The 17,810-nt window shown below is 44.9% G+C and overlaps 1 protein-coding gene across 1 annotated transcript in view; it reads left to right on the plus strand.

The window, feature by feature from the left end:
* The first annotated feature begins 1,406 nt into the window (after positions 1–1,406).
* Positions 1,407–17,810, plus strand: part of FRAS1 (Fraser extracellular matrix complex subunit 1) — a 507,275-nt gene continuing 490,871 nt past the window's right edge. Inside the window, exons 1-2 of the mRNA XM_040237169.1 lie at positions 1,407–2,059; positions 9,607–9,638. Coding sequence (XP_040093103.1) covers positions 1,984–2,059; positions 9,607–9,638 — 108 coding nt within the window. The 5' untranslated portion in view covers positions 1,407–1,983. The remainder of the gene's footprint in view (positions 2,060–9,606; positions 9,639–17,810) is intronic.

Consider the following 17,810-nt stretch of genomic DNA (forward strand, 5'->3'; position numbering starts at 1 on the left):
TGTTCCCAGCAGCGCCAGTGCAGAGTAAACATCCACGGATTGTGGAGATGGCAAAGACTGGAAATAAATGGGGGCCCCTGCTGTTTCACAGCTCAGCAGTTCAGTGCTTGGATAACTCCCCTCTGACAGGTTCACACATCTCAGGTCAGCTAAGGGCCAGATGTTTCTTCTTAGGGCCAATCAGAATCCAGACAGCATCCCTCTGATGCAACTGTTCTCATCAAATAATTAACCCTAGACCAGCTATTTTCATTTGGTCCTATAAAAATCAGCTGCCGTCACTCAGTCCTGAGCCGGAATGAAGACCTCCCCTCTTCAAGCGCCTGTGCCAGCCTGCCTTGCCCGGACATTTCCTTCCCAGTCCTGGGCATTTGGGGGCGCAGTGGAAGGCACCGCGCCGAGGCCGTGTAGTGTTCCACTGACAACCTCTCTCGGGGAGGGATAGGGGTGCACTCACTGTGGGAGGCCCCGCCTCGGACACACACACACACACCGAGATCCTCCCAGGCTGCTGGTAAACCCATGATGCGACAACCCGGGGGTCCCAGAGCGAGGAAGATGGATCAGATCCGTCTCACTCTCAGTCCAGCCGGAGTGGCGGGGTGTAGGGTGCGAGCCTTGCCGGGGCATTTGAAGGTGGGCACACCGCCTCCCAAGTGAGGGGTGTGCATCCTCTTGGCGGGCCCCTCGGCTGCAGGAGTCAGGACCACGCCATCTTCCCCTCCCCTTCCCTCGATCCCGCCCCAGACAAAGGCAATCTGAACTCCAGCCGAAAGAATCAGGGGATCAGGTTGCTCTCTCGGCCTCCCCTCTCTCCCCCTCCGCCCCTCCTAGCTTCTCCCCTTTCCACGTGACTCTCAGGAATCTTTTGCCAAAGCTCGGAGTCGCTGGGTCCATTTTCACTCCGAGCTCAGGAGAGAGGAAGGAGGGGAGGGAGGCGGAGCGTCTGTCCTTTAAACGCGGGGCTCCAGAGGGGGCCGGAATTTGTGCGTTTCCGGGCTCTCTGGTCCAAGTGGCTCTAATTCTGGGGTCCCTTCCGGGCTCTCCAGCTCTTTCCTCCTTGCATTTGAAATGATGGCTCCTCCTCCGCTTCTGTAATCGCATCTCGACCCTGCAGACCGGCTCCGGGCGCACAGTGCGGAGGTGGCCGCCGGCGCGGACAGACCGCGCCCGGCAGCGCTCCTCACCCCGGCTGGCGGCGGGGGCGCGAAAGTAGCGGCTGCGTCCCCCGGCGCCACCCCCGGGCTCTCCTCCGGAGCATTCGCACGATCTGCGGCAGGGAGCGCAGCCCGAGGCGGCGCCGGGCGGCCGCAGCACCGGCGAGTCCCGGGAGCCGACCGCAGCGCCGCACAAAGTTTCCCGCGAGCCTCCCGGGGTGGCTGAGATCCGCTGAGCCCTGGGGGCCCAGCCCAGAAAAAGGGTGGCTTGGTCTTTCGGGGCTCCCGGCAACCCCTTTGGCCGACGCGGCGCCGTCGGAGAGTGTCCAGCGAACTTTAAAAAGGTGCCGCCGAGGAACCTGCGCGGGGTCTCCACGGTTTGGGGATCCGGGAACCGACGTGCCGGAGTCTCCACGACCGGGGACGCGGGAGCGGATGGGTCCGGCCTGAAGGAACTACTGGGAGATCAGGTCGGCCGGTGACTGGCAACTTTCCTGCGAGACTTGGCCTCGGGGAACTGCGTGCGCCCTGCCTTCCCTTTTATTCTCCCAGCTCTGCCCGCGTTGGCGCCCTGCTGGGCTGGAGAGCTGGGCGCGCTATCCCCCGGCTGTGAGTGAATTGAAACCCGCTCCCGCCCCGGCGCCTCAGGGCTGATGTGAGTGTCGCTCTCGCTGTTCTGTCGCCTCGTTTCCCCGGAGGTGACCGCTCGCCGCCGCCCCCTATTCTCGGTGCGCCCGGCTAGGGGCGCGGAAGCCTGCGTTTCGGCTGATAACTGGTTCTTGGATGCTGAAAGCTGGGCTCCTCCAGCGTGAGTGCCGAGGCGGCAATGAGTGTCTTCCAAGTGTGGCTCGGGATGGCTCTCACATTGGCGGAATTTGCAGCATTGCCTCATCATTCTGAAGGTGAGAGAGTGGTGCTGTGTGTATGTCTGTGTGTGCGCGCGCGTGCGTGTGATCGTGCTCTTTTAAAAGCTCAGCCGGTTTATGGTATTGAGTCAGATGGAAGTTTTTTGGGGATGGGTAGGTGGGTGGCCGGGGATCTAGAGTGGGTTTTTTTTCTGAGAAGATTCCATCCAACTCCTGATTATTTTGCACGCGGATCCCAAACCCCACTCCTCTCTGCCCTGAGCGCATTTTGGCGGGGGGGCGGGGGTAGTGGCCGATGGAGGTGCTATCCCTAAAATTGGATTCTCTTTCTTCCACTTCCCTGGTGCCCCCGAGTGGAAAGCAACTACATGGAGCGTAGGTGAGAAGAGAACAACTGCTCTTACCTGCGTAAAAATACTTCTGCTTCTATGAAACATAAAATCCGGCTCCTTAAAACCCCCCTCCTCTCCCGCCCTCCTTGCCCCAGTGGGTCTCCCCGTAAATTCCAATTAAGATTTTATAAACCGGTTAGAGCGTGTTCTGGAGGTGGGCAATTCAATCGCGCTAAAATAAATCTCCCTCGTACCGAAAGGCACCAGGCTGCCTCCGCGGAAAAGAAGTGGTTAATAAGAGTTTAGCTCCATTCTCTGACTTCGCCCTCTGCCTCCCAGTTTTCCTCCGGGGCTCGAGTCTACGTGTAAAAACCCTGGAGCTGGGGAAGAGGAAGGAGAAGGTGGGAACTGTCGCCATGATAGCAAAAGCGATGTGAGCTCGGGCAAATAAATGCACCGATAAAAAGGTCAAGAGTTTGGGGGTCCTGGGATGCGGGCCCGGGGACGCGAGGCGCCGGGAATTCCCACCTACTCGGAGTCGCCGGGAAAGTCGCCTCTCTGGGCTTAGGGAGGGGGAAGGGAGCCGGCGGGAGGAGGAAGACGGCTCAATCCACTGCGCTGGGCTCTCGGCTTCCCCTCCCGGCTCCATTCATTATTCATCCAGCTTCAGGAAGGAGGGTTCACCTGCCCCGCTTCAAATCAGAGCCGCAGCGGCGGGCGCCGCGGGGCTGGGAGCCTTCTCCGCGCAGGTGCCGACTGGGGGCGGCTCGCGGGTGCGGACCCGGGCACCCGGCGGTGGGGCGGCCGCAGCCCCCGGCGGGACACAGCCCTGCTCCGGTGGACCTGCAGCCACCTGAGCTGCTGCCTTTTCCTAGCTAGCTTCCCGAGAGAGGGTGGCGTGGCTTTGGAAACGAACAGCACTGGGGGCTTGCTCTTAGGTGAAGGGACCGTCTGCCTGCACCCTCCCGGGAAGTATGTTAAGAGTATATGGCCCCGGGAAGGAGCAGTTCTGGGACCTGTGCAGCCCTTTTCAAATAAGGCATAACCTGTAGAACCATGCCTTTATTTTATGTGTGCGTGTGTTTGCAGACTTAAAAAACAATAAAACTTAAAGGGCTTAATTGTAGTGAAGCCGATGGGAGAGTCAACCTAGGACAGACACCCCAGTGTGAACTTGAGAGGTAGAAAAATTACATTGTCACGGAGTGATGGGAGTTTCCTATTTAGGATCATATCCCGGCCACGCGGAAAGACGTGCTACCTGCACCCCCATAGCTCACCAGGGAGCAGTTGGCATAGAGCAACGATTGGCTCCTCAGAAGCAGATCTTTTGAAATGACAAAAGCCATTATTATGAGGGGCCTGCAGGGTTCGCTCTTTGGAAGACTGGTTGACAAAAAGGGCAAAGTTTAAGAACGTCGAGTTTTCAGATGAGGGAGCGGAAATGTGGGGCGTGAGGGGCACTATTCCTCCAGAGTCTTTGGATACTTTGCTTCTTACTCTTTCAGCCCGCCTTCAGAACATTCTAGAATCATCTCACAACTTGGATTGATACATGTTTGAGCGTTTCCATCCAAGTCATAACGATGCTTGAAAGAAAGTGAAAGTCGCTCTGTCGTGTCTGACTCTTTGCGACCCCAGGGACTATATAGTCCATGGAATTCTTCAGGCTAGAATACTGGAGTGGGTAGCTGTTCCGTTCTCCAGGGGATCTTCCCAACCGAGGGATGGAACCCAGGTCTCCCCCATTGCAGGCGGATTCTTTACCAGCTCAACCACCAGGGAAGCCCCATGCTTGCCTAATAATGAATGAATGAGTAGGGAAATTTATGGAGCACATACTATCTGCCTGGCACTAGGCTAAGCGCTTTTCATATTTAATCTCATTTAATTAAATTAATTAAATGATAGCCCCACAACCGGAAAATCAATTGTTATCTGATGAGACTTTTGATTTGATTCTGTCAGGGTTTTCTTTTTCTCTTTAAAAAATAAGAGCATTGAGGTCAGAGATGGAGAGCTTAAGGATCTTAAATATTTCCTCAAGTTTTTAGTACTAGTCCTGGCAATTGATTTTTAAAAACGGAAAAGAACTATTCACATGTGTGGGTCTCTTGATGTGACCAATTCTGTGATACTTTTGCTGTTCAGGCAGAATTTGTTTTCTTCTCAGTGCTCAGAGAGCATGTCATATATGTTTCTAGTAAAACACCATTTAATAATTCTATAATTTTAGTTAATAAAGATGCAGTCTTATTTTTTTTTCTTCTGGGTTAATTGCTTTTATTGTCCCCATTTTACATTCAAAGAAATTGCAAATTAGTGCCTCAGCAAAATAACCAATAAAACTAACTTGAAAAACTAATAAAAGGATTAATCAAATTAGAGATGCAGTCTTCTTCATTTAACTGTGTGCTCACTGAGGGCTTAAGAAGGCTTTTGGTTATTATATCTCCAGCTCAGCTCCTGGTACACAATAGGTACTAAAAAATATTGTTCAGGTGAATGAGTATTGCCAGATCACATTTCAGATTAAGCTTAGACTGCTGCCATGTGGCCTTGAATGAACCACCTAACTTCTTTAGGCTGTGTTCTTTTATTTACCAAATGCAGAAATTGGCTAGGTGATAGCTCTAAAATACTTGTGCTAATCATCCAACTTAGAAAAAAAAAGTTAGATATTTACTGCTTTATTTGCAATCAGTTGCAACTTCCTAGTTCTGAATTTTATTTTAATTATTAAAAGAAAACTGTAGTTTTACCAACAGGTAATTGACAGTGTTATTTTACATTTTCTTATATCACCAAGCTGACAAACCATTATGATTTGACAACTTAAGAAAATCAGAAAATCACAGAGAAACTTCTAACAAACATGGCTGCTTTCTGAATCAGATGGGCTCTTCCATGACATTTCCTGGAGAAGAACATCTTGAGTTATGTTGACCCTGGTTGTGTGAAGTTACACATCAGCCTGGTAAAACCTTTTGGCTGATGGATAGAGAAAGATTCTCGAATTAGTTAGAGAACTGAGTTGTAGTCTGTGTCCATCACTCCCCATGTGACTTCAGCCATTTTTACAGTCTTCCAGGAGAAGGCAATGGCAACCCACTCCAGTACTCTTGCCTGGAAAATCCCATGGATGGAGGAGCCTGGTACGCTGCAGTTCATGGGGTTGCTAAGAGTTGGGACTGAGCAACTTCACTTTCACTTTTCACTTTCATGCATTGGAGAAGGAAATGGCAACCCACTCCAGTATTCTTGCCTGGAGAATCCCAGGGACAGAGGAGCCTAGTGGGATCGCACAGAGTTGGACACGACTGAAGCGACTTAGCAGCAGTAGCAGCAGCAGTCTTTTTCCTTTAAAGGCCATTAATGGAATATATTGAAGAGGATAATTTGATAGTGTTTCATTTATGGGTGGATCATTCCTATTTGGTTCCACTCTTGGCTGGAGAGTTCCTCCTATGTAAGAGTCAGTGCTTAAAACTCAATGTTAAGGAAAGAAAGACATTGGATGGGAAGAAATAACCTATCTCTTCACTCTTTCATTCCACAAATCTTTATTGAGAGCTTATGTATCGGGTTATCAGGTTATGTCTGGTAGGGACATACAGACATCCAAAAAAAAAAATCATAATACCTGCCCTGAAGGAGTTTGCATTCCTGGAAAACCATTAATATAGGTAAGAGAGCCATAGGGACATGTCAACATTGACCCTTGGTGGGTTTACCAATATTGAACAGTTGCAACTCTGAATCTTTTGGCTTTTGCAACTAACTACTAGCAGAAATAAAGATGTGTTTATATTGCCATAGGCTCTTATGTCCCTCATATTATATTTATGTTCTCCTCTGGGGATTGGATTCTAGGTGTTATCCTCTGCAAATAAATCCTTTAGTGAGAGCACAGCCATCTGTATTCACTGTTGTGGACTTGAGTGGCAATATTACTCAATTTTACTCAGACATGAGTAGTCGTAAAATACTCGGCCACCACTTGGCTCAGGAGAGGGGAGGGGTTGCCACATGGCATAGCTGGAGCCCTGTGCCAAATCTTACATTAGTTCAAAAACAGTTGGCCCATTTTCTATTTAACTACTCTATTAATTGATCTGACTCCTGGTTGACAATAATCAGGACACGAGCTGTCCTGTCAGTTCAGAAAACGATTCTGTTTTAACTATTCCACAGTGTGCAAGCCATATGCTGAATTAGAGCACAACATAAAAGCTTGAACATTTAAATGCCAACTTGTGGCTGCTTGTTCCTAATGAGTCATGATTTTGTGATACCATGGTCTCCAAATTTTTTCATATCTTATAATCTTATCTGCCATTATTTCTTTGAACTAATGGATCTGACATTTTGTGATTCTTAGGTTTTAACATCTCTAATTGCTCATGTTATCAGGTAGGGGTTTCTATCATGAATAGTTTCAGGCTGTGAGTACAGGTGCAAATTGTATCTCATATTTCCTCTGAAAACTTCAGACTTTATACAAGTGTTTCATAATAGACTCCCTTATAATGTGCCAGTGGACCTAAAAACAGACATTTACTTGTTTACATGAGTATGAAGTGACATTTTGTCTATGGGACTTTCGAGAAAGGCACCAACCCCAAGGGGGGATGGTCACATGATCTTGGCTTCCTTCTTGGCACTGTCTGTGATCCCTTCACCCTGCAAAACTTCACGTACTTTCTCACAGGTGTCAGAACTTCAATTACTCGCCATCTCAGCTGTGCTCCATGCCCTAAAACTGGCCAAGCTCTTGGTCAGAGGCCTCTGGTTCCTCTTGTCTTTTTCCTTGTTTCCCTTCTAGAAGGCCTGTTTCTCCTTCTAGATCTGCATCACTGTGCGTGTGTGGGCATGTGTGCTAAGTTGATTCAGTCATGTCCAACTCTTTGGCGACCCTATAGAGCCTAACCCACCGGGATCCTGTCCATGGGATTCTACGGGCAAGTATGCTGGAGTGGGTTGCCATTTCTTAGGCTGCCGTGTCTTCCCGACCCAGGGACTGAATCCGCGTCTCCTATGTTTCATGCATTGGCAGAAGGGTCTTTATCACTCATTGGTCAGAATTCCCGTTAATCTGGAGTTGCTTTTCAAGTTCAAATAAGCCAAAATTGAAACCTCAGAGTTGCGATCATTTCCATAAGATAAAAAGTGATGCGATCATTTCCATAGGAGAAAAAGTGATGAGTGGAGACAGTAACTTTGTTTTCCAAAGTGTATGGGTTGATTAGTGAAAAGGCAGCAACAGAAGCTGCACCCAGCGACTTTGTCTCCCGGTGGGTGTGAGGCTTGTGTGGGTGTGGGAAAGTATGCCTGCACACGAGGACTACATCTGGCATGGGGTGGTGATGAATGTTTGATGGAACTGGGCGTTACAGTGGAGTGCTTTCTATCCTCCAGAAGGAAGCAGTGAGGTTTTGGACGTCATGTTAGTACTCATTCCTGCAGCTGCCTTTTGGGTAGAGCTGTTGTGTTGCAGGAAAGCCTGCAGAGGCCAAGGCATATTTCTTTCAGAATTGTACATCCTGCAGCAACCCAAATTGAGTTAACTCCTTTTCCTAATGATAGGATTTATCCGGAGTTACACATAGTTTTGACTTCAGTAGCTAGCAGATTTTGGCTTAGCGAAGTTTGTTTGTGGGGCCCCACTCACTGCCACTTTATTTTTACATGGTACAACAAACTTATAACATTTGTCCAAATTTCCAGAAATGGACTTTGATATGAATTGAATACTTGGATACTTCTTAAGATACCTGATACCTTTTAGAGGTTTGAAAGGATAGTGGCTTTTGAAGGGTAGTGCTGTGGAAGAGGGTAATAAAATTATTTGAGGATGGGTTTTATCTAAAGGTTAAATTTTGTTAAATTGTACCTAAGTGATGATCTTTATGTTTAACTTTGAAATGTCAGAAGTTGTTAAATAAGTATTTGTTTTAAGAATTGAATTGTGTTGATATGTATTTATTTATCTCTATATGATTATTTTGGAGAAGGAAATGGCAACCCACTCCAGTATTCTTGCCTGGGAAATTCCATGGGCAGAGGAGCCTAGCAGGCTACAGTTTGTGGGGTTGCAAAAGAGTCGGACATAACTTAGTGACTAAGCATATGATTATTTTATATATATATCCACATGCCACATGATTATTTTATAAATGTATCTATGTCCATATATATGTGTATATATATCCTTAAGATATACCGTAGACTTAAATAGTCTTTGGAATAGAATTTCTTAAAGAGAAGTAAGTTACTTAGGAAGAATTTTCCCCCAAGGTTTTATCTCAATTTATTCTTATTTGAATGTCAAGGGCACAAAAGTCATTTCAGTAAATTTGCCCATAGAGATCTTTGATTCAAAGCCCAAGTGTAAATAACCATTTCATTTTCTTTGAATATTATTCTTCATTCCGTTATTAGTAGATAATGTAAACCAGTCCTAACTTCATGAGAAGTTAATAGTATTGAGACTTTTCCAATGATCTGTTGGAGGCCAGGCACTGTAGAAAAATGTGTCCTTTGCTCATTGGCCATCCAAGTGTGGCACATTGTCAGGGTCTGCTCTTGGTGTGTGTATGCTATTTCAATCTGCTTTGAAGCGTGTTTCTGAGCTAGTAGCTGTTCACACACTGCCTGCATGTTTATAGGTTAAATCAACACCTGTTGTGCTGTTCAAAAATCGTTTTAGAAAAAGAATCATCATGTGGGCTGGAAAGCTTCATGAAGGAGATGGGATCAAGTTCAAGGAACTTGATTAGACCAAATGCATCTCCTGCAGGAAACGAAAATGAGTAAAGGCATTGACAATAGGAAAGTATTACCATGGGATCCTAAGTTGGCCTCTTGGGTTTGACTGGAGAATTTGTGTAAGCAAAGAAAGGCAAAGAAGCCTGGATCAGTAAACTGGGACTGGATTATGGAGGCTTTGCTGATTTGTCATATAGGAAAATGCACACTGTATATATCACATGTCATTGGAACCATAGTTATTTTAAAATTCAAATAATAAGCTTAAACAGTGCCTTTCATCATGTGTGTCCTAGAAATATTGTTTTAGAGTTTGGGGTTATTTTCGCAAGGGAAGAATCCTCAAGCTTTTAAGACTTTGGACAAAGCAGAGTTTGCTGATTATGATGCATGTAGATGCAGTTTTTGTGTTAGTTGGCCAGAGCTGTGCCTATTGGTCTGTTATGTACCTCTTTTAATTCTTGTTTTGTTTTTCTCCCACAGGTGCTTGTGTCTATCAGGGTTCCTTGTTGGCGGTAGGTCATTCCTCATATATTTGACTTATTTCTCGTGAATGTAAAATACTTGATTGAGGTTACTGAGTGAGGTGACCCTGTCATTGTAAAATATGTTTATTTTCCTTCTCGGTTTGAGGATTATCCCTCATCCTGGCACAATCATGCTCAGTTACTTAAAACCTTTTCCAGAGTGAATTAGTTCCATTCAGATGCTCAGGTATTGGAAGAGAAATTCAGACACCCACCACAATTTGCATTCAATGGCTGTCCCGTGTGTTCTTTCAATCAGAGAGAAAATTAGGTCCCATTCTCTTGTCAGATATGAACTAGGGCACAACTTCTTTATCTCGCTGTTGCATTTTAAATCCCCCCTCCCAGAAAATGTGTGATTATTGAGTACAATGTGGAGGATCCTGACCATTGCTTTGCATTATACATTTAAGTGTTGTAAACAACAAACAAATTAACATTATATCTCTGAATCTTTGCCATGTAGAGTAGAATTGATTTTGAATCTAACGTCAGAATGACTTGTGGGATAAGCTAATGCAAGATTCCTGCGTTTCTTTTCATTAATAGTGTACTGTGGTGCATAACAGTATGTTAATGCCGTATTGAAAAGACCATCTACACTCCATCAACTCTAATAAATGGTGTGACAAGTCATTCTTCACCACTTTTTTATTTTAGTTTAATAAATGCTGTAATAAAAAAAAGAACTTGAATGGTTGGAAAGGGTTTGCTCATTTACATCCCAACCCGCTATTGACATGTGTGATACTAATATGTCATCTTGAATTATCCTTATGGAATTGAAATAAATGAGAATATTTGAAATATCTGAGAATCCAGATAATTGTAGATGTTCACAGTAATGTTCTTGAATCTGAACTTTATGTAATAGAGTTACTGCTCTGGAGATTTATGAGCATTTTCCTTCCTTATATTTTTCTATAAAGAATCAGGAGAAAGCCATTTTCCACTCTCTTTTCCATTCCATACCCTTAAAAGCCTACTTTTCCTTTGGTTTATTCTTTAGTACATTTTAAGAAGCATTTTAAAATCAAAGTGCTATAAAGTATATCATCAGTTTGGGGGAGCTATAGAGATAGTTTGTCCATTTTAATACAAAGAAAATTACTTGTTGTATAGAGTGCTTCATAGCTTTTCAGTATATTTTCATAGCTATCGATTATCTACCTGATACATACAGTAGATCAGTGAAATAGACAGGCCACATGTCAGTTTATACCCTCTCTCTTTTTAATGAAGAACCAAGAGTGAGAGAGACAGAGATCTGCGAAAGGTAATTGACCTTTAAGGAGTGGACCAGAACAAAACAACCTGACTTTTTTCTGGTGGTTCCTCCTGGATCTGAAGACAGTGTCCTGACTACCTTCTGTGTTTGATGTGGCAGCGTGGTGGTGTACATTTGAATATGACTGTAGCAAGTACAGGGAGAGGTCAGTTTGGTTGGATCAAGTTTAAGGGAGTGGTCACCGGCATGCCTTTGGCCCTTCCAGTTGGCTTCTTTACTTACCAAGACTTTGGTGTGTTTGTTTCTATGTGTCCTCAAGCCTGGTATACTTGTGATTGTGGTTATGTAACTCAGTGAGAAAGACAATACATTTGCTGCGATAGTAAAGATTATTATTCAACAAGTATGTGTGGAGTGACACCCTTGAACCTGCTATTCTAGGCATTGGGAATGCGTCTGGGAACAAGCAGTATCAGATTAATGCTAAGAGGGAAAACAGTATAAGGAGAGGGGAGAGATAGAAAGGGCTAAATGGGGGACAAGCGTGGCCTCTTGAAATAAGGGGACAGGGAACGGCTCCCTGAGGAAGTAAGGTGACATTTGAAGAAAGACCAGAGGGGCACAGTAAGAGCTAGCCCGCTGGACGTCCAGGGAGAGAGAATTGCAGAGCGGGGAACAGTGAGTGTAAAGTCTGAAGCAGGAGCTTGTTTGGCCATTTGAAGAAGGGCGTGGAGGTCAGTGTGGATGGAGCATGTGACCCAGGGGAGTGCGGCAGGAGATGAGGTCAGAGAGGCGGGTGGTGACCGCGCAGTGGGTCCTTGCATGGATGGTAGCTTGTCCTTCCAATCAGTGGGTGAGCCGCTGGAGGAGCTAAGAGCAGAGGAGTGACAAAACCTGACTTACAGTTTAATTAAACTGCTGAGGTGGGAATATGAAAATAAATAGCATTTGTTTCTAGGGAAACTAGAATACTTAAAGTTGAATACTTTAAGAGGTGAGTTGCTGAAAACTTGCTGTCAAATTAAGGGTGAGAGAAACAATTTAAAAAGATTGGGGGAAAAACACAAAAGTCCAGAGAGATTCTGCGTTTGGGTTTATTTGCAACCATGTGAAGTCATTTTTCCATTTTAAAGAACTTCAGGACTTCAGGCTGGCAGGGAGGTTGGTGCATTGGGGCCATAGGCGATTGTCTGCTTGACTCACTGCTGCTCTCTTCCCACTCAGGCTGGTCTTGAGGAAAAGCACTGTACCTGCATCAGTGAAATTGAATGAATATGCATTTATGTATTTTTAATTTAAAACCCAGACTTTAAGAACTTTTATATACTGTCTAAGCAACTCCTTGGGTGAGAGGATTTCTGTGGTAAGAGGCATGGCATTTGGGAGCTGGCTGTGAGGATGGTGGTCTGGTATCACAGTCCCAAACCCTGTGAATCCTACCTGTGGGCCTTTTAGAGCTGGGAGTGACTTCAGGGATCATGTAGTCCAGACCCTCCACTTATAGCTGGCGAGCTGGGGCAGGGCTGTGAAGTTCTTCACTTCTTTCATTTCTCAGGTGGGTGTTGTGTGTTAGTCGCTCAGTCATGTCCAACTCTTTGTGACCCCCTAGACTGTAGCCCATAAGTCTCCTCTGTGTATGGAATTCCCCAGGCAGAAATACTGGAGTGGGTTGCCATTCCCTTTTCCAGGGGATCTTCCCAACCCAGGGATTGATCCCTGGGCTCCAGCATTGCAGGCAGATTCTTTACTGTCTGAGCTACCAGGGAAGCTCATTTCTCAGGTGCTATGCTTAGTTGCTCAGTCGTGTCTGACTCTTTGTGACCCCATGGACTGTAACCTGCCAGGCTCTTCTGTCCATGGGGATTCTCTAGGCAAGAATACTGGAATGGGCTGCCATGCCCTTCTCCAGGGGATCTTCCCAACCCAGGGATCAAACCCAGGTCTCCCTCATTGCAGGTAAGTAACCAGAAATGGAAAGTGGGTCTGGTTGAAATGGTAAAGCACCAGCTTCACTCAGAATTCCATGAAACATACCAAGCAAATGAGGATATGGATCCAAGCACTGGGTACTGGTTGCTCTCAGTCTTGTGAGTATTCCTTCCTCTGGTACGGCTTCTATCTCATTATTAGTTGCCTTGGAAGCGATCATATAGAGTGGAATATTCATGATGCTTGTAGTCTGACAGACCTTAAAAAAATGATTTTAAGTCTAAGTACAGTTGATTTACAATGTTGTGTTAGTTTCAGGTATACAGCAAAGTGATTCAGTTATGGGTCTGTGTGTATATATATATATCTTTTTCAGATACTTTTCCATTTTAGATTATTACAAGATATTTATATACTTACCCGTGAGATATAGGAGGTCCTTGTTGATATCTATTTCACATATAGTATTGTGTGTATGTTAATCCCAAACTACTAGTTTATCCCTCCCCCACTTTGGTAACCATAAATTTGTTTTCTATGTCTTCAAGTCTATTTCAGTTTTGTTTATTGGGTGCACTGAGTCTTTGTTGTTGCAAGTGGACTTTCTCTAGTTGAGATGAGGAGGGCTACTCTCTAGCTGCGGTGCGTGGGCTTCTCATTGTGGTGGCTCCATGTTGTGGAGCATGGACTCTAGACTGCTCAGACTCAGTGGTTGTGGCATGTGGGGTTACTTGCCTGGTGGCCTATGGAATCTTCCTGGAACAAAGATCGAACCTGTGTCCCCTGCATTGGCAGGTGGATTCTTAACCACTGGACCACCAGGGAAGTCCCTCTATTTCTGTTTTGTAAATAAGTTGATTTGTTTCATTTTTTTTAGATTCCACATATAAGTGATATCATATGATATTTGTCTTTCTCTGTCTGACTTCACTTAGTGTGATCATCTCTAGGTCCATTCATGTTGCTGCAACTGTCATTAATTCATTCTTTTTTTATGGCTGCATAATATCCCATTGTATATACATGCTACATCTTCTTTATTCATCTGTTTATGGACATTTAGGTTGGTTCCACATCTTGGCTATTGTGAACAGTGCTGCTATAAACAGTGGGGTACACATATCTTTTCAAATTAGAGCTTTTGCTGGCAGACCTTGCTTTGATTCTTCCTCGTCAGCTACAAATCAGCTCTGTGACCAAGTTACATAACCTTCTTGAGTCTCCATTGCTTCCTGTATGAAGTGGGGATACATAGAGCCTTTCCTGAATGATTTTGTAAAGAAGATAATGTGGGGAAGACACCCAGATGCAGTAGTTGGCATGTAATGTTCTGCAATAACAAAACTCCTCTTTATGAACTAAGAAGGAGAGGAAAGAAAGTTAATCAGCACCTCCTATGTATTTCACACTCTCAACAATACCAGGAAACAGGCATTGTCTTTACAGATAAGGAACCTGAGTCTCAGAAAGTCTTAAGTCACTTGTTCCAAATCACACACAGCTAGTTGATGCTTGACAGAGAGCATGTTCCAACCCAGGTCTGACCCTAGAGCCATTTCACTGAGCATGCTGTTTTTCACAGCCAGGCCAGTCTGCTTGTTGTCTCTAAGCACAACTGGCTTATTTTACTTTCAGCCCCGTGTGCCCAGCCCCTCCCTGTTGCACCTGTCGTGCAGTTGTCTCTGCCAGTCTCTGGCCTGACCTCCTGCAAAAGCCAGCTGTCCCTGGCTAACCCCTTCCCAATTAGCGGAGGCTCTCCTGTACTGAGTGATGAGTGAAAGATGCTTAGTCGTGTCCGACTCTTGCAACCCCATGGGCTGTAGCCCTCTAGGCTCCTCTGTCCATGGAATTCTCCAGGCAAGAATACTGGAGTGGGTAGCCATTCCCTTCTCCAGGGAATCTTCCTGACCCAAGAATTGAACCTGGGTCTTCTGCATTACAGGCAGATATTTTTACCATCTGAGCCACCAGGAAAGCCCAGCTGTGCTAAATTCACCACTTGAAGCAAGGTGGGTTTATCATTCCATCTTAAAGTGTAGTACATGCTGTATTATATATGGGTATCCACACAAATCTCAACTTTTGGTGGGATAATGTGTGGTGTTACCCAGCTTTTGACAGCTCTGAGGACTCATGGAGACACTGTGCAGTGATTTGGTTCTAGGCCCCATGTAGCCATTTCTCAGTAATGTGCTGACCTCAGCTGCCTCTTCTTTTTACGACTGTCTTCCTTCCTTTCTCTTCTTTCCATTCCTCAGGTTAGAAAATACCCAAGAAGGTCCTCTACCTTTAGAAACACTGCGTAGTCTATTTTGAGGTATTTTTCTTACCCCACAGTATCCCTACAGTCCTGGACAGTCTGGACTTTCTCCAAAGCCAGCTGCAGTGGGAGAGAGAGTGTGGCTGGATTAAATCAGGAAGCTGCCAGAGGGAAACTCTCTACTTAATATGTTTACCTGTGACAGGGCATCATGTGTGAGGAGGACAATAGCTTTTATTTCAAAGTTTACACCTATCTCTTGGTCTTTTCCATCTGTTACTGAGTAAAAAGAATTTCACTTTCCTTTGGTATCACCATAGTCAAACATCTCCTTCATAGATTCTTCCTGAGGGTAGATGGTTGGACTCTTCAGTTTTTACATCTGTAAAATGGAGACAACCAGTTCACTTCACAGGATTGTTGCAAAGGTTAAAGGAGATCAGCAAGAAGCACTTAGCCCAGTGCTTGTGACCTATGATAAAGTTTTTGTTGTGTAGTTGCGTAGTCATGTCCAACTCTTTGTGATCCCATGGACTGTAGCCCGCCTTCACCTGGGAAGCCCAAGTGAAACCTTGTACGGCTTGACTAACCTCTTCCCTTTCTCTCTTCCTCCCTTCCACTGCTAACCCTCTACTCTCTACTCTATGAGTGTAACTATTTTAGATTCCACCCATAAATGAGATCACACCGTATTTGTCTTTCTGCATCTGGTTTATTTCACTTAGCATAATGTCCTTCAGGTTCACTTGCATTGTTGTGAAAGGAGGATTTCATTCTTTTTTAAGACTGAATAATATTGCATAGCAACCAACTCCAGTATTCTTGCCTGGAGAATCCCATGGACAGAGGAGCCTGGAGGACTACACTCCATAGGCACAGAGTTGGACCCTACTGAAGCAACTTAGCAATATTCCATTATTGATATTATATTTTATTTATCCATTCTTTTGTTGATAGGTATTTCAGCTGGTTATTGGGAATAATGCTGGGAAGAATAAGGGAATGCAGATCTCATCAAGATCCTGATTTCATTTTTTGGATATAAATCCAGAACTGGGATTGCTACATCATAAAGTAGTTCTATTTTCATTTTTTTTAGAATACTATTTTCCATAATGGTTACACTAATTTATATTCTCACCAACCGTGTGTAAGAGTTCGCTTTTCTCCATGTCTCTCCAACACTTGTTATCTTTTATCTTTTTATCATAGGCAGTTTAACAGGTTTGAGGTCCTATTTCATTGTGGTTATAATTTCCTTCTATTATAGATTTTAGAAAATATGTTTGGTGTTTTGGCAATGTCTGATGTATTTGTGGATAAAGGCAATGGCACCCCACTCCAGTACTCTTGCCTGGAAAATCCTATGGACGGGGAGCCTGGTAGGCTGCAGTCCATGGGGTCGCTAAGAGTCAGATACGACTGAGCAACTTCACTTTCACTTTTCACTTTCATGCATTGGAGAGGGAAATGGCAATCCACTCCAGTGTTCTTGCCTGGAGAATCCCAGGGATGGGGGAGCCTGGTGGGCTTCCGTCTGGGGGGTCTCACAGAGTCGGACACGACTGAAGTGACTTAGCAGGATGTATTTGTGGGAGTGTTATCCACTGTATATGGTGGTAAACAAAATCAAAAACTTCTGGTCTAGTCTGTAAGCCTTGTTGAGCAGGGTTAAGGAGGCTTAGAGAAGACAAGTAGAGCTCTTCAGTGCTAGCGTCACTTTAAAAACTTGATGTAGCTTAATTTTCTTTTATTTGGAAGTGTAACACAAAAGAGGTTGACCTTAGAGATGAAAATGTCTTAGACTTATGTTTGTGCTGGTATGCATCAACATGCTCAAGAATTTTCATGGAGAAGAGAAATGAGAATTTGGAAGCTTTCTCTATTAAGTACTCAGCACCCCCCACCCCAACACTTAGTAAATCTGTAATTATTCTGAGATGAAAACTTAATTTTTTAAATAGAAAATTAACAACATGTCATTACTGTGCTAGGTGCTGAAATAAAATTTGAAAAATAATGAGAGTCCTTTAACTAGAGGTATTCAAGTGGAGACTGGATAGCCTGTGTCATAAATGAGATAGTGGTGCTTTGGTCTCAGTTCAGTTGCTTAGTCGTTCAGTTGAGACCCCCATGGACTGCAGCACGCCAGGCTTCTCTGTCCATCACCAACTCTCGGAGCTTGTTCAAACTCATGTCCATCGAGTCAGTGATGCATTCCAACCATCTCATCCTCTGTTGTCCCCTTTTCCTCCTGCCTTCAATCTTTCCCAGCATCAGGGTCTTTCCAATGAGTGCATTCTTTTCATCAGGTGGCCAAAGTATTGGAGCTTCAGCTTCAACATCAGTCCTTCCATTGAATATTCAGGACTGATTTCCTTTAGGATGGACTGGTTGGATCTCCTTACAGTCCAAGGGACTCTCAAGAGTCTTCTCCAACACCACAGTTCAAAAGCATCAATTCTTCCAAGCTCAGCTTTCTTGATAGTTCAACTTTCACATTCATACGTGACTACTGGAAAAGCCATAGCTTTGACTAGATGGCCATTTGTTGGGAAAGTAATGTCTCTGTTTTTTAACATGCTGTCTAGCTTGATCATAGCTTTTTTTCCAAGGAGCAGTTCAGTTCAGTTCAATTCAGTCGCTCAGTCCTGTCCGACTCTTTGTGACCCCATGAATCACAGCACGCCAGCCCTCCCTGTCCATCTCCAACTCCCGGAGTTCACTCAGACTCTCATCCATC

This window comes from Oryx dammah, unplaced genomic scaffold, assembly GCF_014754425.2.
Source record: "Oryx dammah isolate SB20612 unplaced genomic scaffold, SCBI_Odam_1.1 HiC_scaffold_3, whole genome shotgun sequence".
NCBI classification, from domain to species: domain Eukaryota; kingdom Metazoa; phylum Chordata; class Mammalia; order Artiodactyla; family Bovidae; genus Oryx; species Oryx dammah.